The sequence below is a fragment of the Coturnix japonica genome, chromosome 1, assembly GCF_001577835.2.
Source record: "Coturnix japonica isolate 7356 chromosome 1, Coturnix japonica 2.1, whole genome shotgun sequence".
NCBI classification, from domain to species: Eukaryota; Metazoa; Chordata; class Aves; order Galliformes; family Phasianidae; genus Coturnix; species Coturnix japonica.
In genome coordinates, this window is record NC_029516.1 from 158,746,403 (window position 1) to 158,771,934 (window position 25,532).

Below are 25,532 nucleotides of genomic sequence, written 5' to 3' on the forward strand. Positions count from 1 at the left end.
TTTATTTGAGAAACAGATTTAATGTTCTGTTTAGTTTCAACATATTCTGAAAATGTGCTTGTGCTAAAAAATAATTAGCCAAGATACCAAGCTGCCTCCTGCATAATTTTGAGGAGTAAGCTAAATTATGTACACTGCCCTTAATTAAGGAATAGCACTTTGTAATGTCAGTGTGTGCAAAGATGTGGTTCTCAAAAGCAAATGAAGTTTTTGCTAAGCCAAGATGGTTAAATAGCAATAGCTCTGCTATTACTGAACATACAAATCCCAACTGTATCACTATAAAGTCTGCCAGAAAACAGAACAGCTGAATTTTCAGCCAGTTGTACCAGCTAAGCAGAGTCTGGGCAAGATGTAAGGATACTTCCTTTATTATTTATTTCATACTCATCTTCTTAGATTTTTTTCCTTAGAACTATGACCAGTTACAGCCACCGCTGAAATCAGTACGCCAGGAAAAATAACAGTTCTGTGGTAGATTAACCAACTGGAAACAGAACTTGGAGCACTTTACATTCCTTCCATGGGTACAGTACATGGTTGCTGAAGTTGAGGATGATAAAACATGGAATTTTATGTCTGGGTTTTCTCTAGAAAGTGCTATTAACACATCAGATCAATATTAAGCTAGAGAAGGCTTACTCATTAAAACACAGCTACTCCAAACTCCACTGAAATAGCATTCATATGATAACATGCTAACGAAGTGCCATCTTTTACAATCAGGACTGAAAATAAAATACAAAAGTAAAATAAAATGTGATTTAATTCCTGGAATACTGACATTTTTTTAATCTAGAAAGAAGAAAGGAGCATTTGCCTATTATAAAAAGCATTTGTTCACTACGTTTACATGTTCAGATTGATTCAAGTTAGTGTATCAATCTCAGTTTGACAAGAATTAAGGGCTCAGACATACCCTCAAGTTACAACAACTTAACAAGCTATTGCCTGTCAGTGGAACTGCAGCAGCTATCAGTATGACTGCTCTTGACCCATGGAAACACAAAGTAGCGTGATGTGACACTCCTACATTCTGGATAAAGTCTGAATGATGTTTATGTTCATGTAGAAAGAAAAAAGTAATGGCTTTACCTAGTATAACACCCAGCTGCCCAACAAGAAAATAATGCATTATGTATAAACATATGAATGTAGGCAGTACAGGTATTACATGTATTATTTGTATATATACATAAAATCCATCTAATATATATCGCTGTGCATTAACATCAATGGAAAGTAAGATGTCCTGAGTGTATTCTTGAGTTTTCACAAGAGAGGATATTGCCTCCCTTCTCCAGATCTTTCATGTAAGAGGAAAGGACCTTTATTAAACCGTACTGCTGCAGACCATGGTAAACACTGGAGAGAGAAAATCTCCTAACAGCTGTAAAAGGACGGCCATTTGCGTGCATGGCCTACGCCCAAAAGTGCCTTGTGTCAAGCCACATCTTTCAAATGTGCAGCAACTGCTGACATGAAAGCCTTTAGTTTCCAAGTTTGTTCCCTACAATTATTTTTTTGTTTCATTTTGCTGTTCCTATTTCCTTTAATAAACGTACCAAGCAGCCTTAGGGGGGAAAATGACTGTTCAAGTGTTTATCCTTTGTTTGGAAATCCTGCAAAATGTGCTTAAAAATTTAAATATTGGAACTTGATATATTCGTTTCCAAGCTCATTTCTGTTGCACTGTGTATTTTAAGAACTCCAATTGTTGACAAGTTTTTATGACTAAAATGGCAGAAAATTACACTCTGTATGTGAATTCAAAATACGGTACTGGATATATGCTGCTTTGTCTATAAGGCACAGTCAAATTCTAAGACAGGTTTTTATTTTAGTAATTAATAGGTGTTAATTTTTGGTCCTACTGTGGTAACCTAAATTGAAATGATACATAGGCACACAAGGAACCTTGTTTTGTACATAAATTTTCACACAGAGAAACATGTTGCCCAAGGAGGTTGTGGATGCCCCATCCCTGGAGGCATTCAAGGCCAGGCTGGATGTGGCTCTGGGCAGCCTGGGCTGGTGGTTGGTGACCCTGCACATGGCAAGGGCCATTGAAACTGGATGATCATCGTGGTCCTTTTCAACCCAGGCCATTCTATGATTCTATGATTCTGTGATAAAACTTTCAACTTTGAGAACTGTTGGCCATTCAGAATAGACTATGTGAGAATAAACTCTCAAGTAACCTGGAAAAAAAAATCCGGCTTTTGCTTCTGGCAGCTTTGCATCCTTGGCAGCTGAAGATATCTAATATCTATTTTGCTATGAATTCCATTTCTTTTCAACTTTACACAAGTGTTCCCATGTATTAAATCAGTAACACAATAATGTCTGTGTCAGAACACATAAGTTTGTCAAGCACAGTAGAAAACTTTCCTACTTCATTTCTAATGTGCCCAATTAATCCAATTCTTTTCCAGAGATGTACTGGGAACAAGAACGCGGTGTTTTAGAATTCAAATCTAACTACATTAAGCCAGTGCCTACGCTAATCTTTATCTTCCCTCATAGAAATCTAAAGTGATTAATAACAACCGTTTTAAAAAATTTCCTTCTCCTGTCATAATGGAAAACAAGGGAGTTTTGCTGCTTTTGGGTAACTTCTTAATGTCTCTAATGTACCTGAAATGAGCCAATAGTGAACTTCAAAAAATCTGTTTGAATTCCATGTTACCATAAATTTTGATACTTGAGAGTAAACAGAGGAAAAGCCGCTCCACCGAAATCACAGTAATGACAAGTGCAGCAGAGCTCATAGTTTGTAGGTGCATAAAATCCTGATAAATTATATTTGCTATATAAGAAAACATCCTGCTCACAAATTCCACTTGTAGTGGTGTGAGTACCATTGATTACATGACCGAGTGTGCAAAACATAGGATGGAAGCTTTCTCTTTCTGTGGAATAATCAAATTTTCTATTATAGATATATATTCCTATATTCTTAGATTACAGTCTATGTGCTTTCTCAGAAAATCCTGCTGCTAAAATACTTACTTAATCCTAAGAAAATACGAGTAGATGGTGACAAAGCTGTCAATGTAAATGTAAAGTCATTTCAGAGTGTCAGAATGGGATGGACTTCTTGAAACATACCATTCTCTTCTTACTCATTCAAAAAGTTTAGAGAACTGGCTCTCAGTTCCAGAATGCTTATGAAAGTCATTGTCTACATAAGCAAACCAAGATTATGTGCTGTCTACAGAAACAGTATTTTCAAATGGGCAACTACTGTCATTACATGATTCCTGAAACAGTTGACAAAGACTAGTTAAACAACAATTGCATGCATGTTTGTATGTAGAAACAATGAATGCATCCGAATTAGAAGACACAAGTGCCAACATTTTCAAATAACCTCATTTAATCTAAAAAGTCAACGCATATATAAAAGAGGCACTAAAGTATTCTAACACTCATTTTCAAGAGTGACAAAGAACATACTTTAGCACAGGCCATAAATATATAAAATTAAGCCTTGAATTCTGTAATTGTTAAATCTAAAGTCCCAGTTTGAGAGTCTGGAGCTCTGGATTAGACACACATCTCACACAGCATGAAGAAAAAGTTAAACAGAGAATAGATTCTGAAACGGCCATCACACTAAGTAACGTGGTGCCTAATGTCACCAAGCTTAGCCTACAAGTAAGGAAATCCAGAGAAGGATTAGCTACATTTATCTTCTTACTCAGTGGCAGAGAAAGGTTTCCATCATAGAATCACCAAGGTTGGAAAAGACCTCCAAGATCATCTAGACCAACCATCCTCCTACCATCAATATTTCCCACAAAACCATGCCCCTCAGTGCAACACCTAAATGTTTCTTGAACATCTCCAGGGATGAAGACTCAATCGCCTCCCTGGGCAGCCTGTTCCAGCGCTTTACCATTCTTTCAGGCCATTCTTTCTCATTCTACCACTAGGTAAGTAGGAGAGGAGGCTGACTCCCACCTCACCACAACCTCCTTCAGGTTGTTGTAGAGAGTGACAAGGTCTCCCCTGAGCCTCCTCTTCTACAGACGGAACAATCCCAGTTGCTCAGCTGCTCCTCTTAAGAATTGTGCTCCAGGGCCTTGAAGCCTTTCTTGTAGTGAGAGGCTGAGTAGAGTGGAACCATCACCTCCCTGCTCCTTCTGACAATATAATTTCTGACACCATCCAGGATGCCATTGGCTTCCTTGGCCACCTAAGCACATGGCTGGCTCATGTTCAGCCAAGCATCAACAAACAGCCCCAGATCCATTTCTTCCATACAGTCTTCAAGCCACTCTGCCCCAAACCTATAGTGTTGCATGGGGTTGTTGTGGCCAAAGTGCAGGACGCAGCCATGACTGGCTGCTGGCTGGATTTAACTCAGTTCACCATCACTCTCTGGGACCAGCCCTCTACCAGTTCTTTACCCAGCAAAGAGTGTACCTGTCTGAGACATGGGCTGCCAGCTTCTTCAGGAAAATATTCTCTTAAAACTTCTGAAAATAAAGATCTGTGATTTTACTTTAAAATAAAACTAAGAGGACGGGGGAAAAGTCAAAGAAGGCTTGTAACCTTTTCCAAATGCAGTTTCTGGAAGAGGAAGTAATGGTGCAGTTTCTCCTTTCAAGTAAAAGCTTAAGAACCCTTTTCTAAGACACACAAGATTGAAGTTCAGCTCCATCCTCTACAGCCTCCACAGAGTACGTTTCAGTAACTAAGTTATAAATTGTTGTGATTAAAACTTTTTTTCATCTTTCCAACAGAATTCGGTCAGTTGTAAAACTTCAGGAGACGTAGTCAGCACCTCTCTTAGTGTAGCCAACAGCCATGAGAAATGTATTTGTGGAATGTAAGAAAGCTAAGCAAACCATAGTCAGGTAAGCGAACCAATTATGTTTATCCCATTTATAATTACATTAGAGTATCAGTAGTTTAGAATAAGTGATCAAGGCAAAGCAACTAAATCTTATTTTTCATTTTCATTCTTTAAAAAACACCACTACCAGCTATTTCCATGTATTGGTGGGGAAAATATGTTTTTACTGTGGAAAACTGAATGTTTAAATAATTAAGACTGTTTCATAACCCTTGTACACAACTGGGATGAATTACGATTCTAAATTACAGTGGAAGTTAAGAGCTGCAGGACCAACACTGTTGGTATTTTCTAACTTTTTTTTATGATCAATTTTGCAACCTTCAGATTAAAAAATTCAGTGTATGTGATGTGAAAGACATGGCATTAAATATAATTTTTTGTAATTTCATAACATAAACCCTAAACACCCTTAGAAGCTGGATGTTCATCACCATCTTCTTTTAATGCTGCATATATCAAAGTAAATTTCATTGTTTACTGCAATGAAAGTTACCTATTGTGCAACATTATGCATGCACACGAATACTACAGTACAGATGAAAAAGATGTAGCTTTGAAGTCTGAAATAATAATAGCTTATATAAAGCAGTTTTAATTTACCACTTAAAGCTTTGAGGATAAAGCAAAGCGATACAGAACAAAAGGCTGCTGTGTATAAGCTCCTAACTTTGCTATTTTACGTAATCTGAGATACAACTTCTCCTTTCTTTAATAGAATTCAGAAGGAATTAGTCAAAGAACACAGAAGATACACTGAAAGATTATCTTCTTAGAAAGGTCAACCTCTATTGGATTCATCTGATCAAAGCAAACATCTGTACCTCAGTGGGTCACCCGAGAGCTCTCTGCAGTTTGGTGATGATGGCAAAGTTTATTAGGAAGGAATGAAAAAAAAATTTTTAATCTAAAAAACTCTATTTTTCCTCCTTAAAAAAAATAAAAATAAAAATAAAAATAAAAATAAAAATAAAAATAAAAATAAAAATAAAAATAAAAATAAAAATAAAAATAAAAATAAAAATAGAGGGGTAAGAGGGACATCAGGCATAAGGAAGCTGGACAATGTTTATTTCATCTAACCTGACACCAGCAACTCACTGAAATAAACTGTAACTTGGGAAGTGTAAAGACAAAGTCAGAGCTGCTCTCTTCAGTGTCTCTTCATAAAACACAGCTAGAAATAGAAATCTCCAGATAAGTGTTTTTGTTGGTTTTTTTTTCGTTTCTTTTTTTTTTTTTTCCTGAAAAAACTTTGTGGGATCACAGGCTTGAAAGACTACTTCACGTTAGTTATAGAAGCTTAACTTATCTTGCTTTCCTGAACTCTTGAGGTACTTAACTCTTTCCATTGATTATCAGTGGAAGACGGGGCTGACAAGTTCAGTGTTAAGCTTGAACATTTATACGCCTAAATGAGGGTTCACAAGTTCCATCCTAAACCTCCACAAACACATAAGTAAAAATATATGTACATTCAATAGCATGCACATATAATTTAAGTTCATACATGTATACTTATATTATGTATACACACGCACACACACAAACTACTAGACTCAAATGAAACATCATTAATACTGGTGAATGCAACCTTTTATTTAAAAAAAGAGATTATCTTTTCCAGAAATAGTCATGGTCTGTATCTCAGAAAAAGGCACAAGTCACTGCCCAAAATAACATGTAGGATTGACTCTGATCATTGTAAAAGAGCTGGTTGGCAGGGCACTGCTTCAGCAGAAGTGAATTAGTAAAAACGAGACTTGTGCAAGGCCTATCACTAGAATGATTAAAGGGAAGTAGGGAAATGCTGGAATCATACCAGTGATCAGTGGGAACGCTAGGTCTTTCCAGCTAATCAGATGTTACTTGATAATGAATCATCATTGATAAGGTCCTTAGTGCATCACTCTATTCTAAGGCTACTGCATCTTACTCTATTTCCAATACATTCTAGTCCTCCGAGCCACTGATTTCTTCTGGATACTTCAGTGCTGTTACACTTCCTGATGATTTTCTTGATAGGTGGTTGGCAAATATTGAAAGTTGCAGCCTACATGGATTCCCTGCTCTCTACTGTTTTTATTCATTTCTTTTTATTTTACTTTCATTTCTTTTTAACATAGGAAGAACACAGCCCATATATTTTTGAGCCAAGTAATGTAGCCAATAGTGTCTATCAGCATAAAGAATAAAAATATCACAACACACTATCAAACATTTCTTTAGGAGTATTTTATGTTCATGTCAGTCACAGTTTTGAGGCTTTGTAGCAATCAGCTTGTATTTATATGGAAGGCACCAAAGCTCAATGCTGTTGGATTGGTATTAATGCAAGAATTTCCAGAATTAGTTGAGTCATTTTATGAGAGAAAATGAAGCTAATATTTTCAGTTAGAATATAGCTTAAAAGCACAATATTAAAGGAATATATTTAAAGTAATCTTATACTTCTGTAATTAGAATATAACAAAAAATCCAACAGAAAGTTACTGGAAAGGTGTGATTATTTTCAAACTATTTTCAAACACACAAAAAAAGCAAAATTTAAAATAAAAAAGTATTTTTCACTTTTTCCACAATGCATACAAAAAAATCTGATTAACAAAAATGGCCAAGATGAATCAGAACTCTGTAAATTCACTCTATGCAATGAACAGACAATCACATTCAGCTATTGCGAGACTGGACTAAAAGACTAGCCACATTGTACACACATTAAACAAAAAACAAGTAGTACTTATTCAGTGCAGGTCAACGATTAGCCTCTTCTCTGTAACTCAGGAATTTCAAGTTCACTTTAATCTAGAGTAATTGAGCTAACCAGCTCTTACATTAAAAAGTAATGATTAGGTTAAATTTCTTGCAGACATTCTGTACCTAAAACAAACATTCAGTGTGCCTCTGGCAAAGAAGGATACTAATTATAGGATTGACTCATAAGATGAAAGGTTGCACAAGTTACTACTAGAAACAAAAGTATGGTAAACTGGTTTGAAAAAACATATTGAAATTCTCATACTCTGCTGTTAAGATGAGAATTTTGTTTTGTAACTGTACTTAACATTGTCAAGAAACAAAACTAAATATGATTACAATCTGCTTGTTATTTTATTTGAATGTTAGAAGTGAATACTACAACTACAAAGGTCTTCATCCTATACACTAAATATTGTTTTTTTAACCTAAGAAAGAAATGAGAACTCTACAACAAATTTTTACTCTGCAAAAACATGCAGAACTAAATACTTTGGTCACTCTCAATTTTCTTTTATTATTATGTACTTAAAATGCATATTTCAAGGATTCACTGTGTTATCAGGCAATGAATCTCTAACTTCACTCTTCACCAGCAATACTTCAGTCCCTGATTTAAAAAGAATCATGAAAGAAACTCATCAAGGCTCCAGACATCTGTGGGGAGGGACACACAAGTTCAAAAGAAGTTTTGTGTTTCAAAATGAAACTTCCACTGGGATTAACAGATAGAGTTACCATCTGTGAGTTAGAACAAGGATAGGAAAATCTGAGATTCTGCTCTGCATGTTAACATATATTGATTCAATATAACTATAGTGCAAGATGAGCAGCATATCTGTAAGCTTTTATTAATACTTACCTGAGTTTGTGATGTGAATTAACGAAGTAATAGAACGTAATTATTTTTAAATGTCACCTTGTGATTTTAATCTCAAGTTATATATTTTTCATCATGCAGTAAGAAATGAGGTATTGTCAAACAGAGTACATTGGAACTTTGCGTTCTTAAGTACATTAATACGTGCTTCAGTAGATAACATTGGATTATATTTGATTAGTTAAATTCTTATGCTAAAATTAGAAAGGCAGTATGTTTCGGAGCAATCCAGCTTGGTCAAATACCACTTTAACTTGACAGCATCCACTTAAAACATTACTGAATTTTGATCATACTTTATAAGTTGCATTTTCAGAGATTATGGACAGTTTATCAAAACAACATTCCACTCCTAATTTATTCTTCTATTTCCATTTGTATAATGAAAGCCATTCATATCACATCTAATCATTCTGGAAATCATTTTAAAACTATGTTTCTAATAGCTTCCTAAGTAGGTACTGCTGATAGTAACCGAGATTATATAGAGACTTTTTTATTTAAGAATATTTCAGTCTTTGTTGTCCAGGTTTCCACATTTCCTTCCACAACTGTAACAAACAGGTATTTCTCAAGATGCTTGGAAATTGTTTTTAAAAATGTTGCTTTCCTCTCAATAGATTTTCTACTGTTAAAGAATATAGCGGAAGCTTATGTTACAGTCCTCTCAGTGAGGGCTCCCTCTTCACTATTAGGTCATCCATTGGAATAACAACAGCAAATTCCTTCTCTAAGGCCTCTGTTGCCCTGTCAGGATGGACAGATATTGGCCATTGGGTTTAAGAGTTTTTAAAAGGTATAATAAATGATGAAGCTACTGTGTAAATTGTGTTCAGTTAGAAGAACAGACTGAAGAAGATAATTCTAACATTATGTTTCTTGCGAAATGGTATCTTTAAAATATGATGTGTGCGATACTCCTTGACTCTACAAATCTGAAATTATATTATAGCAGCCAGGAAAAAACCCAACAGTTGTCACTCCTATAGATAACGGGCAACGCTATCAGAACATTTCAGTATGCTTCAAATAGTTAATTATTAAAAGCAATTAAAGAAATTTTCTGTTAGCAGAAACATTATCTTAAATACACTGCAGACACTCCTGTATCCAGTGTTTGCAGAAAGTGTTCAGGTTCATCCATATTATGGTTATGAACTGAATTTCTTTAATTGGGATAAAGAATCAAATTCAATTAAAAATATGTATTTGGAATGAAGGTAAATGGTGAATAGAAATGAGGGAAACTTCTATTTCTGCCCAGATATCTTTCTATCTGTAATACTTATTTAATGATAAGCAGCTACATAACAGAATGCTTCTATAGACACAGGCACAGAAAATAAAGTTACTAACAATATGATTTAGAAAAAAACAGGTTAGGATTGCATGAGGAGAGGGAGAGGGAGAGGGAGAGGGAGAGGGAGAGGAAAAAAACCAACACATTATCTAAACCAGGCAAGGGGAATTTGGGAAAGTGATAAAGCCATGTAATGAATCTATATTTCCCACTCTGTTTCAGAATGATTAAAACTGATTTTAGCAGCAATGCCCCTTTTACTAAAGAAAGGAAGAATCTGCCTCCTCTTTGTTTGCAACTTTCTTTTTCAGGAGGAAAACCCAGCAGGCAAACTGACTTTGAAATAGGAAAAAGAGCTGTTTGGTTGTGTGTGAATCTTTCCCCAGTGGGTCAGAACCTCTGCAAATATCAGTGCCAAGAAAATGGATGCATTTAGGCTTTTTAGGTTATTTGTTTTGATCTACAATGAGTGAAAGAAACAACACTGCAATAAAAATTTGTAAGACACAAATAGCAATTCTCATCCTTCTGAAACACCTAGTAAAATTCCTTTCAGACTTGCTGAAGATAAGTCACTCTATCATCAGGTCACATATGGAAAATATCAGAAAGACTTATTGCTTTTTTTTTTTTTTTTTTAATGTACAATTCAGTTGTAAGATAATGGAAAGCTAATGGCTTTCTAATAGAACAGTACTGATATTTGTAAGCTAGTGATGCTATTACTTTTACTTAAAATAGCAGTCAGTTCTTATAACTTCTGTAAAAGGTTTATGCAGTGTTCCAGCTGCTCACTGTCACAGTGTCCAACATGGATGAGAATTTCATCCTGTACTCAGCCCTAGTGAGGCCACATCCCAAGTATTGTGTTCAGTTTGGGGCTCCTCATTACAAGAAAGATATTGAGGCCCTGGAACGTGTCCAGAGAAGGGCAATGAAACTGGTGAGGGGTCTGGAGCACAAGTCTTATGAGGAGCGGCTGAGGGAGCTGGGTTTGTTTAGCCTAGAGGAGAGAAGGCTCAACTTTCGGAAGGGAGGTTGTGATGAGGAGGGGTTTGGCCTCTTCTCCCAGGCAACAAACAGGACCCGAGGAAATGGCCGCAAGTTGTACCAGAGGAGGTTTCAATTAGACATAAGGAAAACCTTTTTCTCTCAGAGAGTAGTCAGGCACTGGAATGGCTGCCAAGGGAGGTGGTGGAGCCGCCACCCCTGGCAGTGTTCTAGAAGAGGGGCTACGAGATATGGTTTAGTGGTTTGCTGTAGCTATGGTAATAGGAGGACGGTTGGACACAATGATCTTGTAGGTCCTTTCCAACCTTGTCATTCTATGATTCTGTGATTCGAAGATTATGAGGTTATGAGATGCTAAGGTGTGATACCAAATCAGAAAGATATTGAAATAAGATGGACATACATGTAGAAAAAGAACCTAATAATCAAGATCAGTTTCACTTATTATATATTTTCAGCTGCTAATTGTTTTTCATGCACATTATAATGCCTGCCCCAAAGACAGCTCTGTATTAGCAAAATATTGTTTGTTTTATTAAGTAACAAAATAAAAGTTAAAGTAATGGATGGCAAAACACTATGTGGAGTCTTACAGCTTTCAATTCACAAATTTATGTAAACAGAAAAAGAGAATATTAAGAGAAACTTAAATTCAGTTAGGAATGAAGGAGATTTAATGCAGAACAGAAGAGCACTGCAAAACTGCTCTCAAGCTTAATGATAAATACAGCATTTTAGGGGGAAAAAAAAAAAAAGCAAAGAATCAGCAAAAACAAACAATAATCCCAGCAAAGTTTAGAGAATGTTTTTTGTTTTGTTTTGTTTTTTCCCTTTTTTCACTGAAGTATTTTGGAGAACACACACATAGCCAGCAAACTTTCAGCCACCTCTATTACTTTTTGTCAAGTATTCTATCACCATCCTGCAGACTGAAATTTCTAGCTTTTTCAGGCAACAGAAGAGTAAGAACCCTGAACTTCAGGATAATGAACTTCTAGCTATTTAAGGAATTACTGGATGAGATCCCCTGGGAAACTGTCCTTAGGGACAAAGGAATGGAACAGAGCTGGCAGCAATTTAAGGATGCCTTTCTGAGAGCACAAGAGCTCTCCATTTCCCAGCATTAGAAACTGAGTAGAGGAGGCAGAAAACTGGCATGGCTGAACAAGGACCTTCAGGTCAAACTGAATGATAAGAAGGAAAAGTACAGGCAGTGAAAGCAAGGGTGAGTGGCCTGGGAAGAAAAGAGACAGTCAAAAGAGAGTGTATCCCCTCTGAAATAAGTGAGATCTGGCTTCAACAGACACGGGGAAGGCAGAGGTAATCAACATGTTCTTTACATCAGTGAGGGTGTGCAGGAGGTGACTGTCCCCCTCTGCACCATCTTTGCAAGGCTCCATCTGCTTCTAAGTCTGAGGCCTCCAGCATAAGAAAGATGCAGAACTAGTGGAGTGTATTGAAAGGAGAGCCACAAACACAGAGTGCTGGAGCATTTCTCATAAAGAAAGGGGAGATGTTATTGATGCCTTTCAGTTCTTCAGGGGAGCCAATAAGCAGGAGGGAGTCTGACATTTTACACGGGTAAATAGTGATAGGAAAAGGGAGTACAGCTTTAAGTCGAAAGAGGGGAAATTTAGGTGAGATGTTAGGAAGACATCCTTACCCAGAAATACCTCATCCCTGGAGGCACTCAAGGCCAGGTTGGATGGGGCCCTGGGCAGCTTGATCTGGTGCTTATAACCCAGCGTACAAAAGGAGGGTTATAACTATGTATGTTGCTATGAAGCAACTACTCACTTCCACGGAAACTACAACAGATACAAATAGCAAAATAACACTATTTGACAGAGCAAATTCTGAGCTACAAAACACTGTTTTCAGCAGGGTCACCACCATTAGCTAACCATTTTTGCCCGCAACAAAGAAGAGCCTGCATGCCATGCTCATAAAAATATGCATGGCCCTATGGAATGTGGCATTCACATTGCCGTCACTGCATACATATTCTGCAAGCATCAATGAATGACCATGGGTGCAATTTATCCTACGTGGAAGAATTTAATTACACACCTTTGCTTCATATGTACTTCCATGTCAGATGCCATTCTGTTAGATGGCACATTCTGCTGCTGTCTGCCACATGGCAACAGCATGTAAAGAAATACTGGTGGGAAGGTTCAGCCTCTACTGCCATACCACCAACATCTGCCTCTGAAATTGTGAGCCAACATAATAAAACAGGAGGCAGTACTTTCAGAGCAGTGCTCATAGATGATCTTTAAGATGCCTTCCAACATAAGCCATTATACGACACTATGAAATCGCTGTTATATTTGAATAAGCTGTCATTGAAATGAATATAAAATGTAGCTCATGACATAAACATGTTTACATCTTTTTGTCATGTTGTTTCAAATGCACATGATGTTACCATCAAACTGTAGATATTTCCCTGCTGTGATTTATTCAACAAAACATTACTGCCTCGTTGATGCAAATGATGCATTTACTTCCTGTAATACGTAGAAACCAGTTTCCCAAGCTCCATATGGAATAGAATCCTACCCCTGCTCTCTAATCTTCCCAATGCTCCTTGTTTTATGCCACGAAGAAGAAAGCAGAAGAAATCATGATGTTGATCTGACTTGGGTAGAACATACTGTGCTTTTTTGTTGTTGTTGTTTTAACATTAGACTATAAGGGGTGCTACTGTGATGCTGGCTTTGCTATAAATCACTTCTAGAGTCTGAACTTTAACTTAATCTCCTGAATTATTCCAGTTTGTTTGCACAACCAAATAATGTATTTGCACACAGCTGGAGTAGGCCACTGACTGTAGACTGGCCCAGAACAGAAGAGTAACATGAAAGCAGTAGGAACCAGTTTTTGCAGAGTTCAAAAAATTTTACAGGTTCTTCTACTCATTAGAAGGCTTATTGTGAGCCTAGAGAAGTCAGGTGATATTCAGAGGCATTTCTATACTTTGAATTGAACAATACAACAGGAAACACTTGTAGGAATAGCTGACATAGCCAAGCTGATCAAAACTGAAGCAATTCAATTATTTCATCTGCTATCGTCATGTGGCCAAAAAACAAGTATGGTTTATTACATTTTTTACTTATTTGCTAATACAGCCTAGAAGAAAACACAGTACTTGCTCGAAGAAAGCAATGAGATCTTTGACAAATCTCCTGCTCCTTACCCCAGCCCTTTTGAACATTCATTTGTGCCAGAACAAATACTTTGGTATTAACAAACTCATCAGATTACAAAATATCCTTAATAAAGTAGTTGTTTTTAATACCATGGCGAGATCCACAATCTAGCTTACTGAACAGTTTCATAAGCAGTTTCAGAGCAGTCACTAGGGTAGCATAGCACTGGTCTAGACCGTCAGAAGAAAGAATTCCACAAGCCTGAATTGTTGCTGAGAGAAAAAATAATCCATCATCAAATCTGGACATCACTCTTTGCTGAACAGATCAGTTTGGGACAAGCTATGCTATCTTCCATTTCAGAAATTACATCTATGATTAACTGGGTTTTCACTCTAGTTCCTAGTTCATATTATTCCTTTTCTGTCATTCAATAGAAACTTAATATCCACAGCTGAAAGAAATGACTTCAGTTAAGAAAGTGAACATAAGCAGTCATTTAAAAAATATGCTTTCATTTCTAATGTTTAGATGCTTCCCATATGTATAGGATTGGTATTTTCAGTTTATTTATCTGAACTAAGCAAAAATATAACTACAACATGGTGTATTTAAATTTCTGGCATCATAAGACGCAAAAGTTATTGTCTCCCCTTGTAAGTTTAGACAAAGGTGATAGCAGTTCTCCTGGCCTCTGATACTCTCTTTACTTGTTCATTTTAGAATCCTTTCAACCTTGCCTTTAGCAATTCACAAACTCATTTTTTTTCTGAGTAAATATTTAAACCAGATCTGTTTAAAAATGTCTACAGAAAGAAAGAAGATAAAAGCAAGCATTTAGATTTATAGCCAACTGGGTAATAATCAACAGCTAGTGGTGCTGAAAGGACTTCATCCGTGTCTCAGCTTTAACAGGAACCTTTAGTCCAGGCACGGGGCTGTGAGCCTTTGTGTCCTTTTGGTAACATTCTTAAGCAAATAAAAAATTTGCCACACACCTCAGTGGACAATTAATTCATTGAAACAAGACATTTAAACTTTTCCTTTTCATCTGCAATATAAGAGTTTGCTGCACTAATATTTGTCTTTCTGTTTCATAGTGGAAAGAAAGAAGATAAGAAGAGAATTAGAACATAGCCTGCTATAATTGAGAGCTTGCCCCATGCACCTAGTCGTTTGTCTCCTTTTAACTTCAATTAATGCAAACCTATATTTTTAAGCTATCAAAATGTATTAATTAGTGAAATAAACTGCAAGCATTTTCAGCATTAGGTTTCAAAAACTGACTTTCACACACTGTTACTTATACTTTCTTGTAGAAGCACAGTTTCTATTTAGGCTTAAAACTGAGATATTTCCCCCTTGTGATGTTAAGTAAAATTCTCATAAGCAGGTTTCAATTCATTCTGACCACTCTAGGCATAACTTTCTAGGCTGAGGATGGAAGATACACTTTCTTAAACTGAGATATCTTATGTTAGAGACCCGAGGAACCAATAGACAAATTCTTAATTGAAGTCTTCTGAGAACAACAATGAAATATTGTAATTTCACTTCATGGTAGGATTTCAGTTTATAAAGATTGTGGTACTTGTTTTGTATTCATGCACGTACAATGTGATGCATTTCAGAAACCTGACAACTCATGCTTTCTATAAAGAATTGCTTCTGTTTGGAAGAGAGGAAGGCTCACAAAACATAATGGTTACAGAAAGTTACACAAGTAAACCCAACTTTTGCCACAATGTTATGCTGAAGTAGTTTTATTTTTCATATTATAAAGCAGATGATAATAAATGCAACGAGAAAAATCTACTCCTTTTAATGAATTAGGAACTCAGTGACACATAGACCATCAATAATCTTAGAAAAAAGTATTAAAAAGCTGCTGTTACAAAATAAGGTGACTTTCATTTCAAAAAGATTCATATCCTCTTATTGGCCAAAAACAAAGAGAGAAACTGCGTACCTGTTTCCCTCTAAATGCATATAACACTACTAAATTTATGTATACCATTCCCCCTTGCTATTATCTTAGAAGTTATTTTAAAGATATCAATGAATAATCCTTTCTGCATATCACAAACTTTTATTCAGTAATTAAAACTGGAATCGACTATGTAGTAGGACAGAGGACTGTTTATCCTCCAGTGATATAGCTTAGTAATAACAGAGCTGGATCTGCTCAAAAGTATTCACAAAACAATTTACTAACAAAAAAAGAGAAATGAGTCATTCAAAGAATTCTTCACTAACATCATCAACATTTTTGTTTGTTTGTTTGTTTGTTTTTTGCCAGACTTTCAGCTTAAACATTCTAAAACTAAAAGTTAATTTTACACAGGAAGTGAGGAACACTTACAGTGGGGTTCGTAGGGAGGAGGAGGATCACCACAGGGAACACACTCCATGTCTTGAAAGCCTCCAAGCTTGGTTTTCCGATAAAAACTAGAAAATACAACAGTATTTCATAGTGACAAAATCTTTCTCGGAGAAGTTTGAATGATGTCATACTCTTGTACAAAGAACTTATCTAAAATACCTTCCTAATCAAGTAGGTCTGGCTTTTTTTCAACCACAGTATTAACCTAGGAAAATGTTGCAGCACATTAAGAAAAAAGTATTTACTTTTGTTTAACTAGTAACATAAAAATTCCTTTAAAATATGAAAACTCTATCAGCTAAACCAAACAGCTTTCCAGTCACTCAAGAAACTTCAACACCAACAACATGAATAGAAACAGACTCACAGGCACTAAAACTGGAGGTGCCAATGTGATCATTCACTCTGAATGAAATCTGTTAAAATCTGTTTGTAGCTGACACAGCTACTGAATGATTCTGAAGCTGAGAGATAGAAAATGACACTTCGGAAACCAGTGCAAAACAGACACCACCATGTTTTATGAGAAATATTAGCTAAACCTTTAGTTTGGTCAGCTGTATATTATATGCACATCCATTCTCTTAGGCCATATCTAAATTGATGGGTAGAGTATCTAAGTGGCTCCATGGGTAAGGTCCAGACTCAGTGACTCCTCTACCCATGTTTCCAAATCTACTACTAGTAAAAGCACGTTGTGTTAACAGCTGCTATCTCAACATGTATCCAAACACATGGATCTAGAGCAGAACACTTACAAGCAAGCATAATTTAGGTTTACTCCTAAATCATGGTTTACTCTGGATTCCTTTTTCCTTCCTTTTCCATCTTACAAAAATACAGCTAATATTATTTACATCATAAGAAAACTGTCTCCTGTTTCACAGCCAAACAAGTCCTACAATACAAATGTATTAATGTACAATATGTACATAATCAATTATTTGACTTTAGAACTTTTCAGATGTCATTGTCAGTAGAATTTAATCTTAAACTGTGACTTAAACTAATACCAGTCACCAAAGCTTTATTAATTACTTTTTAAATGAAAAGGCCTCACTTCTGTCTTGAGAGGAATAATACGAGGAGCTTCAACAACCCTCAGGTAATTGTTAGCTGCTTTGAAAATAAGTAAATATAACAACTGAATTGTAATGTGTGTCTGCATCTATATATCTGAAATACATATCCTGAAATTATAAAACCTGCTACAATTACAAATCAGTTCTCATAACCTACACCTACCGGTTAAACTACCAACTGATAGCTCAAAAAGGCATGAAATGTCTTTTAACAAATTCATTGGAAATACTGATAACAGTGGAACTTGGTCACAAAGTAAGGAAAAATCTTTTAGAGACCTTGCAACTAAATTCTATAAAAGGAGACCAGTAACAAAGCCCTAGGGTGACCAGATCAAACAAACAAAGCACAGCTCCTGACTTACACCATAGCTGTTTGATTACGTATGCCTCCACACTTATAATTTGTTCCAAAATATTTCCTTTAGATACATTATTAATGATATTTTAGTTATGATCATACTCTATGAATTTACCAAAATAGGAAATGAAATTCAGGAGCATGAACCAAAATCGCTACTCTAGTCCTGAAAATATGCATGTATGAGAGCTATTATACGTTGACGCAAGGAGAGGAGAAAAAAAGCAGCCAAATAATGTGATTGGTCTTCAAGAAGGTAAATATCTCTGATATAACAAACTAAACATTTTGGAACAACGAAGGAACTCCCAAGTAACAACATTTGGAAATATTTCACTCAGGCACTGCACAGACAGTTCTCTAATAAATCAAGTAGGTGTTTATTAGGCTATTTTGATAGTTGAAAATTAAGACAGCAATTCTGAAATTAGCCACTTGGATGACACCAAAAGTTACTGGCAAAGCCAAGATTAGAACTCGGGTCCTTCGTACGTATGTAAAGGATCTATCCAGACATTCATCTGGAAAATATCATCAGTCAATGCTAATGCAAATAAGCCTTGAATTAGTTCAAGTCTCATCTTCAGAAATGGCCTTACCCCGGTAAACAGTCTCCACATAGCGCATTGCTGGTGGCAGAACAGTTGGCCTTCTGAAAACGGTTAACTAGCGCACAATCCAGACAAGGCTTGCACTTCTGAAAGCCCCAGTCTTCCTTGAATCTGTTTGGCCTGCAAGTCATGCACTGTGCATCCTCCCCGTATCCAAAGCCGCATTCCTGTAGGGATTAACAAGCAACAGTAAGCTATTCAGTTACTGAAAGCGTGAACAAGAAGAGAATGCTGGGATAAAATGAAGACCTGGTATAATTATTACTGAGAGTAGTCTTTCTAGAGACAAAAGGAATCCATTCAGCAAGTTCAAATGTGTCTTCCACTGCTAATAATCTCCCTTACTTCTATAAGTAATACTTAGTCAACCACTTTATTCAAGAAACCACTGTGTATTTGAATGATAAAGGGCTTCGAGGACTCCCACAGTTTCATTATTACTAGCTTATGGTAGAATTATTGAGCTGTCTGTTTTTTAATTAGGTCAGTCATGTGAAAGTGCAGAAACTGGGACAAGTGAAGTATAAAGGCACTTACTCAGTTACAAATACAGCAAAGAAGCACTTTGATATTAAGGTTCATAGTTAAGGTGAACAAAGTTAATTGCTGAATAGAGTGTACTGATCTTCAAAGGCTTAGAAATTCTGTTACCAAATAAAACAGAGCTAGTTAATGACCACTGGCTAGACACAAAACGTTGCTTAGCCATTACGAATTTCAGAAACTCAACCCACTCTAGTTCTAACAGTTCTTAACCTGTCAGAAAAAAATAATAGCTCTGGGGATCAGAGGGATGCATAATATTTGACTACATAGGGAATACTGTTATGGCTGGTGATTCAGCAATTTCAAGAAATCCTCTCCATTCATTTGGAAAAGGACACGTAATACAACTGATTGGCAGCAAAGAGAAACAATATACCAAACAAGCCATAATACTTTGGTGACTGTGTTCTGCAAACTAATTATCTGGAACTATCAATATATTTCATTTTTTTCTGACACTTTTTTTTTTTTTTTTTTAAAGAGTTATATGAAGTCACTAGTTGTTGCTTACTTTTCCCATCTGAGTATCCCATTGATATTTGCAGTAATTTGACTAAATGCATTAGTGACACAACACAAAGGCAAAAAAGATGAAACAAATTGTCAGAAAGGACTTATGGGGATGGAAATAGATAGGAAAGACAGCATGAGGACCTCTTTCTTCAGGGTGCAGTCTTAGTGGAAGTATAGAGCAAATTCACAACAGGAAAACTACAGGACTCCTTCAACTGGGGCAACTTTACATAAGGTTTCCACCAGTTTCCTCCACAAAGATTCTGTGTTCCATGCACACAAATGACTTTTCCCAGACTCCCATCTAAGCAAGCTGCTGTAAATGGCCTTGAACGTCACCAATGCACACAGGATATTCCATAACTTTATTTTGAGAACATTTATGAAACTTGATCTGTGATGGATTTAGCCAATATGTGCCTTTAGTGCCTCAGATTTGCAATGACATGGTTAAGTATCAGAAAGAAATAACCTCTTAGGATGCATTTTACTGGATGCTTTAAGAATTTTCTAATTTTCTTTATGTATTTTCTTATTCATATAAAGTACCGCATGCTCCTCCTCTAACATATTGCCCATAAGAATGGCAGTATGCAAATGCAGATACAAATACTGCATTTTTTTAAAAGTTGGTTTCAGCCACAAAATGTTTTCATACCATTTAATTCGTAGCCAGTTGGTTTCTGCTAGGAATCAATGTCAAAATGAAACAGAACTGCTAGAATCACCAGTACATTGTCTAAAAATGTCTCACTGTATTCAATTTCATTAATGCAATTGCAAGATTTCATACAAAGGCACAATTACCACTGAGGACTAGAACCAGACTAACTTCTGTTACAACATTTTGCTTATCCTAACTCCAAATAAAAGTTTTCATTGACTGTCATTATTCCTTACCAACATTCCTTCTACTCTATGTTCTTTCTGTTTAGAAGATCCAAGTAGCAGTGTTACATAATACACAATGCAGCTCAGACAAACTTTATATGCTTGGATCTTTTGATAAATAATTTGAAAATGGTCCTTCCCAAGTCCTAGAAATTTTGAAATATAAACTTAGATTAGCTTGATTATAGGTGTTCCTTTCCAGACTACCTTTGAAGTTTCCAATTAAAAAGAAGCAAACACCATGAAAACACTTAAACACTTCTAACTCATTAACCCAAAGTATTCAAGTTTCGGTAAGTTGTTTCTAGATCTAACAGAACTGCTTTGCTATAGTTAGATACATGGACAAATCTTAAAGATCTTTTTTACCTTGGAGTGGTTTACCATTAAACAGTAGAAAAGGCGGATGCAAAATGAAGAAAACTTCTGCCCAGGGGATTTAGCATCTCCACTCTTTTCAAAGATGACTTCTAAGTCTTTGCCAGGAATTCAGCAGATGCGATCCGTAACAACTACAACTTTATGAATGTGCTTTTTATGTTCGCATAATATTTGAGGTAGTTAACTGCCTGGCAGGTGCAAATAAATATTTAAGCTTGTAATCCAGGCAAAACTTCAAAGAAATCTGTACTCATAATTAATTGCATTCCCTAAACTGAACGATACTATTTAGACGATGGATTCAAGCCTTTTGAATTTTTGGGTTTTATAATTTATCAGTCCCACAAAGAGAGAAACAACTGACTTTTCATCTTTTGTCAGTACACGTGCAAAACTGATGTGCATCAGTTTTCTTAGCGCTGTATTTACAAAGTTGGCAAGTTACGTGACTGATGAGAGCTGAATAGTTCTCAGCACCCCCCATCCCTTCTACTGTCTCACCCGTGCTCAAAAATAAGTGCTTATCTCCTGTGGTAGTCCACCTCAGGATTACAGATAAGAGGAAAAGCTTATAATCACCATTAGTTGGATTTCAAACAAACAAACAAAAAAAAAAAAAAAAAGCAGGTAAACACACACTATATTTGTATCTATTTTTTTTAAGCAGGCTGTGAAGAACACTTAGCTCACTTTTTCCTTTCCATTTCCCCCTTACAGCACTGCCATCAATGATAGCAGGTAACAGGAATGAAAAATTTCTCTCAAATAACACACAGTACAAGCTAAGAAAAGAGAAATACTAATTTAGAAATCTGCAGCAAAATTCACTGAAAACTCAAAATTCAAATAAACTTTAGCTTTATGGATAACTATGAAACCTTCACTGTCACAGTAATTTGGCATCTCATCACATTCAATACATGGATCCCCAGAAGAACCTTGTTCAGATGGCTCCTAAGCATCTCTAGCTGGATAAAGAACTAAACCCATAACTTAGTTTAAATTAAAACATATCAAATACACATAAAATAGGCACTTGAAAATATTGCATTGGCAGTTTAAAACTCTTCATTTCAGTATATACTACCCATGCACTGCCTCAGACAGAAGAGCCAAAAGTGTAGTAGACTATAAAGGGTAATGGAACTATGTGGTGTGGTTCTTCCTTAGAAGTTGAGTGCAGCATGGAAAGTAACTGAACAGCGACTTAGAGTCTTTGAACTAAAATTACTTCAAATTTCATTTAAAAATTCTTTCAGGCATTATGAAAATTGTAATTTGCCAGTACTTTTTACAGTTTTTTCCCCTTATTTCCAGTGTTATCCTCAACCTAAATCCTTAAATTGTACAACACTAAGAGGATGCACTTGGTCCATCATGACTAAATGAACACTTGGATATTCTCAAAAAAAAAGGAAGGCCTTTCAGGTACTAAGACATGAAGAAGTCAGGTCACACAACAGGCTGCAGCATTACATTGTGGCTGGGATCTGCCTCATCTACAATTGTGTAATCAGATGCATCTGCCAACAGAAGACACAGAGCAGGACAGGATGCAACAGTGCACTGCAAATGTGAGATTTAGTTCCTGTGGCAAAGTTAGCGTCAGAAAAGATTCACACCCATTAAGATTTGACATGCCTACATGCATCTGCTCCAGCATCCAAGAGACTGATCCTGGAACGCATTAGCCTCTACTGTACTGAGGGATGGCAGGCTTCTTCACAAGCAGCCCTCTAGCTTTAAAGTTATGCTGTCACTGCTGAATACAGCAGCAGTTGCCCTCAGTAACTTCACCAGGACAATGTCAGACATAGCAGCACGCCATTTTCTTTATAAGGACTGTTATATTCACAAGTACATGTAAACAGTACCTTTCTGATTAATTCATAATTCCTTTTCTGAGCTATGATGAAAGTCCCCCTTACCATCATCAAATACCTAGCACAAGGAGGTAACCTATGATGCAAAGAATAGCCCTGCATCAACAGCCTTCAAGGTGCCACTGCCCACAAAGGCAACAGCCTGCTAGTGATGGTATTTATCATCACGTATTTGGTGACAATATTGGCTTAATTTTCTCCCTTTCATCTATGCTCTTTGTTCCTTGTAGTACATTGTCCTTAACCACCAACACGACTAAGTGTGAGGCTAAACTGTAAATCTGATCATGAGACAGACTGTGATCAGTTCAGTGATCTGTTTTCTAGTAAATCCTAAAGATGAACTGTGCTGACACAAATATATGTCCAGGCAGTTCACTGTAAGAAAAAAACACTGCTAAAATTGTCACCTCAATGTTTCTGAACTACAGCCTCAGGTGTGACCTACTGACAAGATCACATTCACAGAATGACCTGGGTTGAAAAGGACCACAATGGTCGCCAGCCACCAGACCAGGCTGCCCAGAGCCACATCCAGCCTGGCCTTGAATGCTTTCAGGGATGGGGCATCCACAGCTTCCTTGGGCAACCTGTTCCAGTGCATCACCACCCTCTGCGTGAAAAACTTCCTCCTATTAATCTAACCTAAACCTCCCCTGTCTCATTTTAAAACCATTCCCCCTTGTCCTATCACTATCCACTCTCATAAACAGCTGTTCCCCTTCCTGTTTATATGCTCCCTTCATATACTAAAAGGTCACAATGAGGTCTCCCTGAAGCCTTCTCCAAGCTAAACAAGCCCAGTTCCCTCAACCTTGCTTCATAGGAGAGGTGTTCTAGCCCTCTGATCATCTTAGTGCCCCTCTGCTCCTGCTCCAAGAGCTCCATATCCTGATGAGGGTCCCAGCCCTGGATGCAGCACTGCAGATGGAGCCTCACAAGAACTGAGTAGAGGGAGGACAACTACCTCCCTCTCCCTGCTGGCCACCCCTTTTTTAATGCAGCCCAGAACACGGTTGGCCTTCTCAAGCCTGTCCAGGTCACTCTGGATGGCTTCTCGATTTGCAGCTAAAATTCTGAGTTACATATAAGCTTTACGAGACTGAGATATGGATTACCTTTCATATAGAAGTAAAGAAAAGAAATACATAAGAGCAACAGAGAGTTACTGAAACATGTAAGCAAAGTATGGTGAGAAGACTGGAAAGAATTAAGCTTCTCGCTTCTGAATGGGCACATTTTCAAGAAATGGTTGTGTCTTAGTGCAAACTAAACAATCTCTATTTGTTTTTTCTATGCTAACTGAGATTTACTGAAATTTGAGTTGTGTGTAAGGTTTGATTTACACTGGTAGGATAGGATAAAAAAGGCTCTGTCAGATCTGAGGTCACTTACAGAACGAAAGATACTAAAGTGGTTACTTAACTCCACGATGCTTTAATAAACTTTTAATAAACTGAAAATTTTTTTAGGAAAATGATGATTTCACTTCTTTCCATGTCAACCTGAAATAATTCATAGAACAACAAATATGGCTTACTTATGATTGTAACAAGTTAAAAGTGCTTGCTGGACAAAAGCGAACAACGGATTCCAGTTGTAAGATAATCACAGCATCGTAGAATAGTTTGGGCTGGAAAGGGACTTAAATCCTACTCAGTTACAAACCCCCCCACCACAGGCAGGGTTACATCCCACTACATCATGTTGCCCAAGACCCAATCTAACCTGGCCCTGAACACCTCCAGGAATGGGGCACCCACATCTTTTCTGGGCATCCTGTGCCAGTGAAGCATTTGAAGAGCTGCTGCTACTTGAGAACTAGAGGCCTGCAATCCTGACCTCAGTAACAGGGAAAGTTATGAAACAAATCACCTTGGGTGGGATCACATGGCATGTGGATGATGTCCAGGGAATCAGGCCTAGCCAGCACATGTTCACAAAAGGCAGGTCATGCTTGACCTTTCCAACCTTCTGATTCTATGAAGCAGATCTAGTGGTTGGTAGGGAGTCAAAAAGAGAAATTTGAAAGGTATTTTCTTATTTTAAAGAAACAATCACTTTAAAAACATTCCTGAAAAAGAAAATCCTGCTAAAAACAAAATAATAAAAGCTGAAAAGAGTAGGTTAGCTGCAGCATGACTCAGAACCACAGAATACCCTTGGTTGGAAGGGAACCACAAGGATCACTGGGTTCAACTCCTCACTCCATGCAGGATGATCCAACATTTGAACCCTCTGTCTGAGAGTGCTATCTAAATGCTTCTTGAACTCCAGAAGCTTGGGGCTGTGACCACTGACCTGGGCAGCTTATTTTAGTACCCAACTACTCCCTGGGGAAGAACTTTTTCCTAAGCCCCAGCCTAAACCTCCCCGATGCAGCTCCATGTCATTTAAAAATTTAGATCCAGAAACAATTACATGAAATAAACTGGGTTTAACGTTTGTGTGTGTGCTGCGCTGTTCTGTTTTATAAACTTCTTTCACATATGAAGTATACTTGAAGTTGCTTATCTATTACAAACAGGAATGTTAATCCAACACACCAAGTACAAATTTTCAACTAGAATTAAACACTGTTCAACCAAACGCTTCTCACATTACCCCAGGGAGGTGAATTTATTCTTTACAGGCCAATGTGTAAAATAAAAAAAAGTGACAGTATTTCTCAATTTAGAAAGGTGTTAGGAAATGCTTATATGCTGTAGCAACAACAATAAACCCCTAAGAGTTGTAATAATAATCCTGTATATATACCTACACATATATATGCATACACATACACACATACAGATGCAAGGGGAATTTTGCCTTGCACACCTATCCATACTGTTGATGCAAGTCTGTGATACACTCCAGTATATCTATGGCAAGATGGGAACATGCCGGACTCATACAGGTCCTAACTTGA

General features: G+C 36.9%; 1 protein-coding gene across 3 annotated transcripts in view; it reads right to left on the bottom strand.

Annotated features, from left to right (window-relative positions):
• Nucleotides 1-25,532, bottom strand: part of TNFRSF19 (TNF receptor superfamily member 19) — a 51,446-nt gene that overhangs the window by 10,623 nt on the left and 15,291 nt on the right. For all 3 annotated transcript variants that reach the window (XM_015852085.2, XM_015852087.2, XM_015852088.2), the window contains exons 4-5: nt 18,396-18,574; nt 16,333-16,418 (exon numbers count right to left, since the gene is read on the bottom strand). In XM_015852085.2, coding sequence (XP_015707571.1) covers nt 16,333-16,418; nt 18,396-18,574 — 265 coding nt within the window. The remainder of the gene's footprint in view (nt 1-16,332; nt 16,419-18,395; nt 18,575-25,532) is intronic.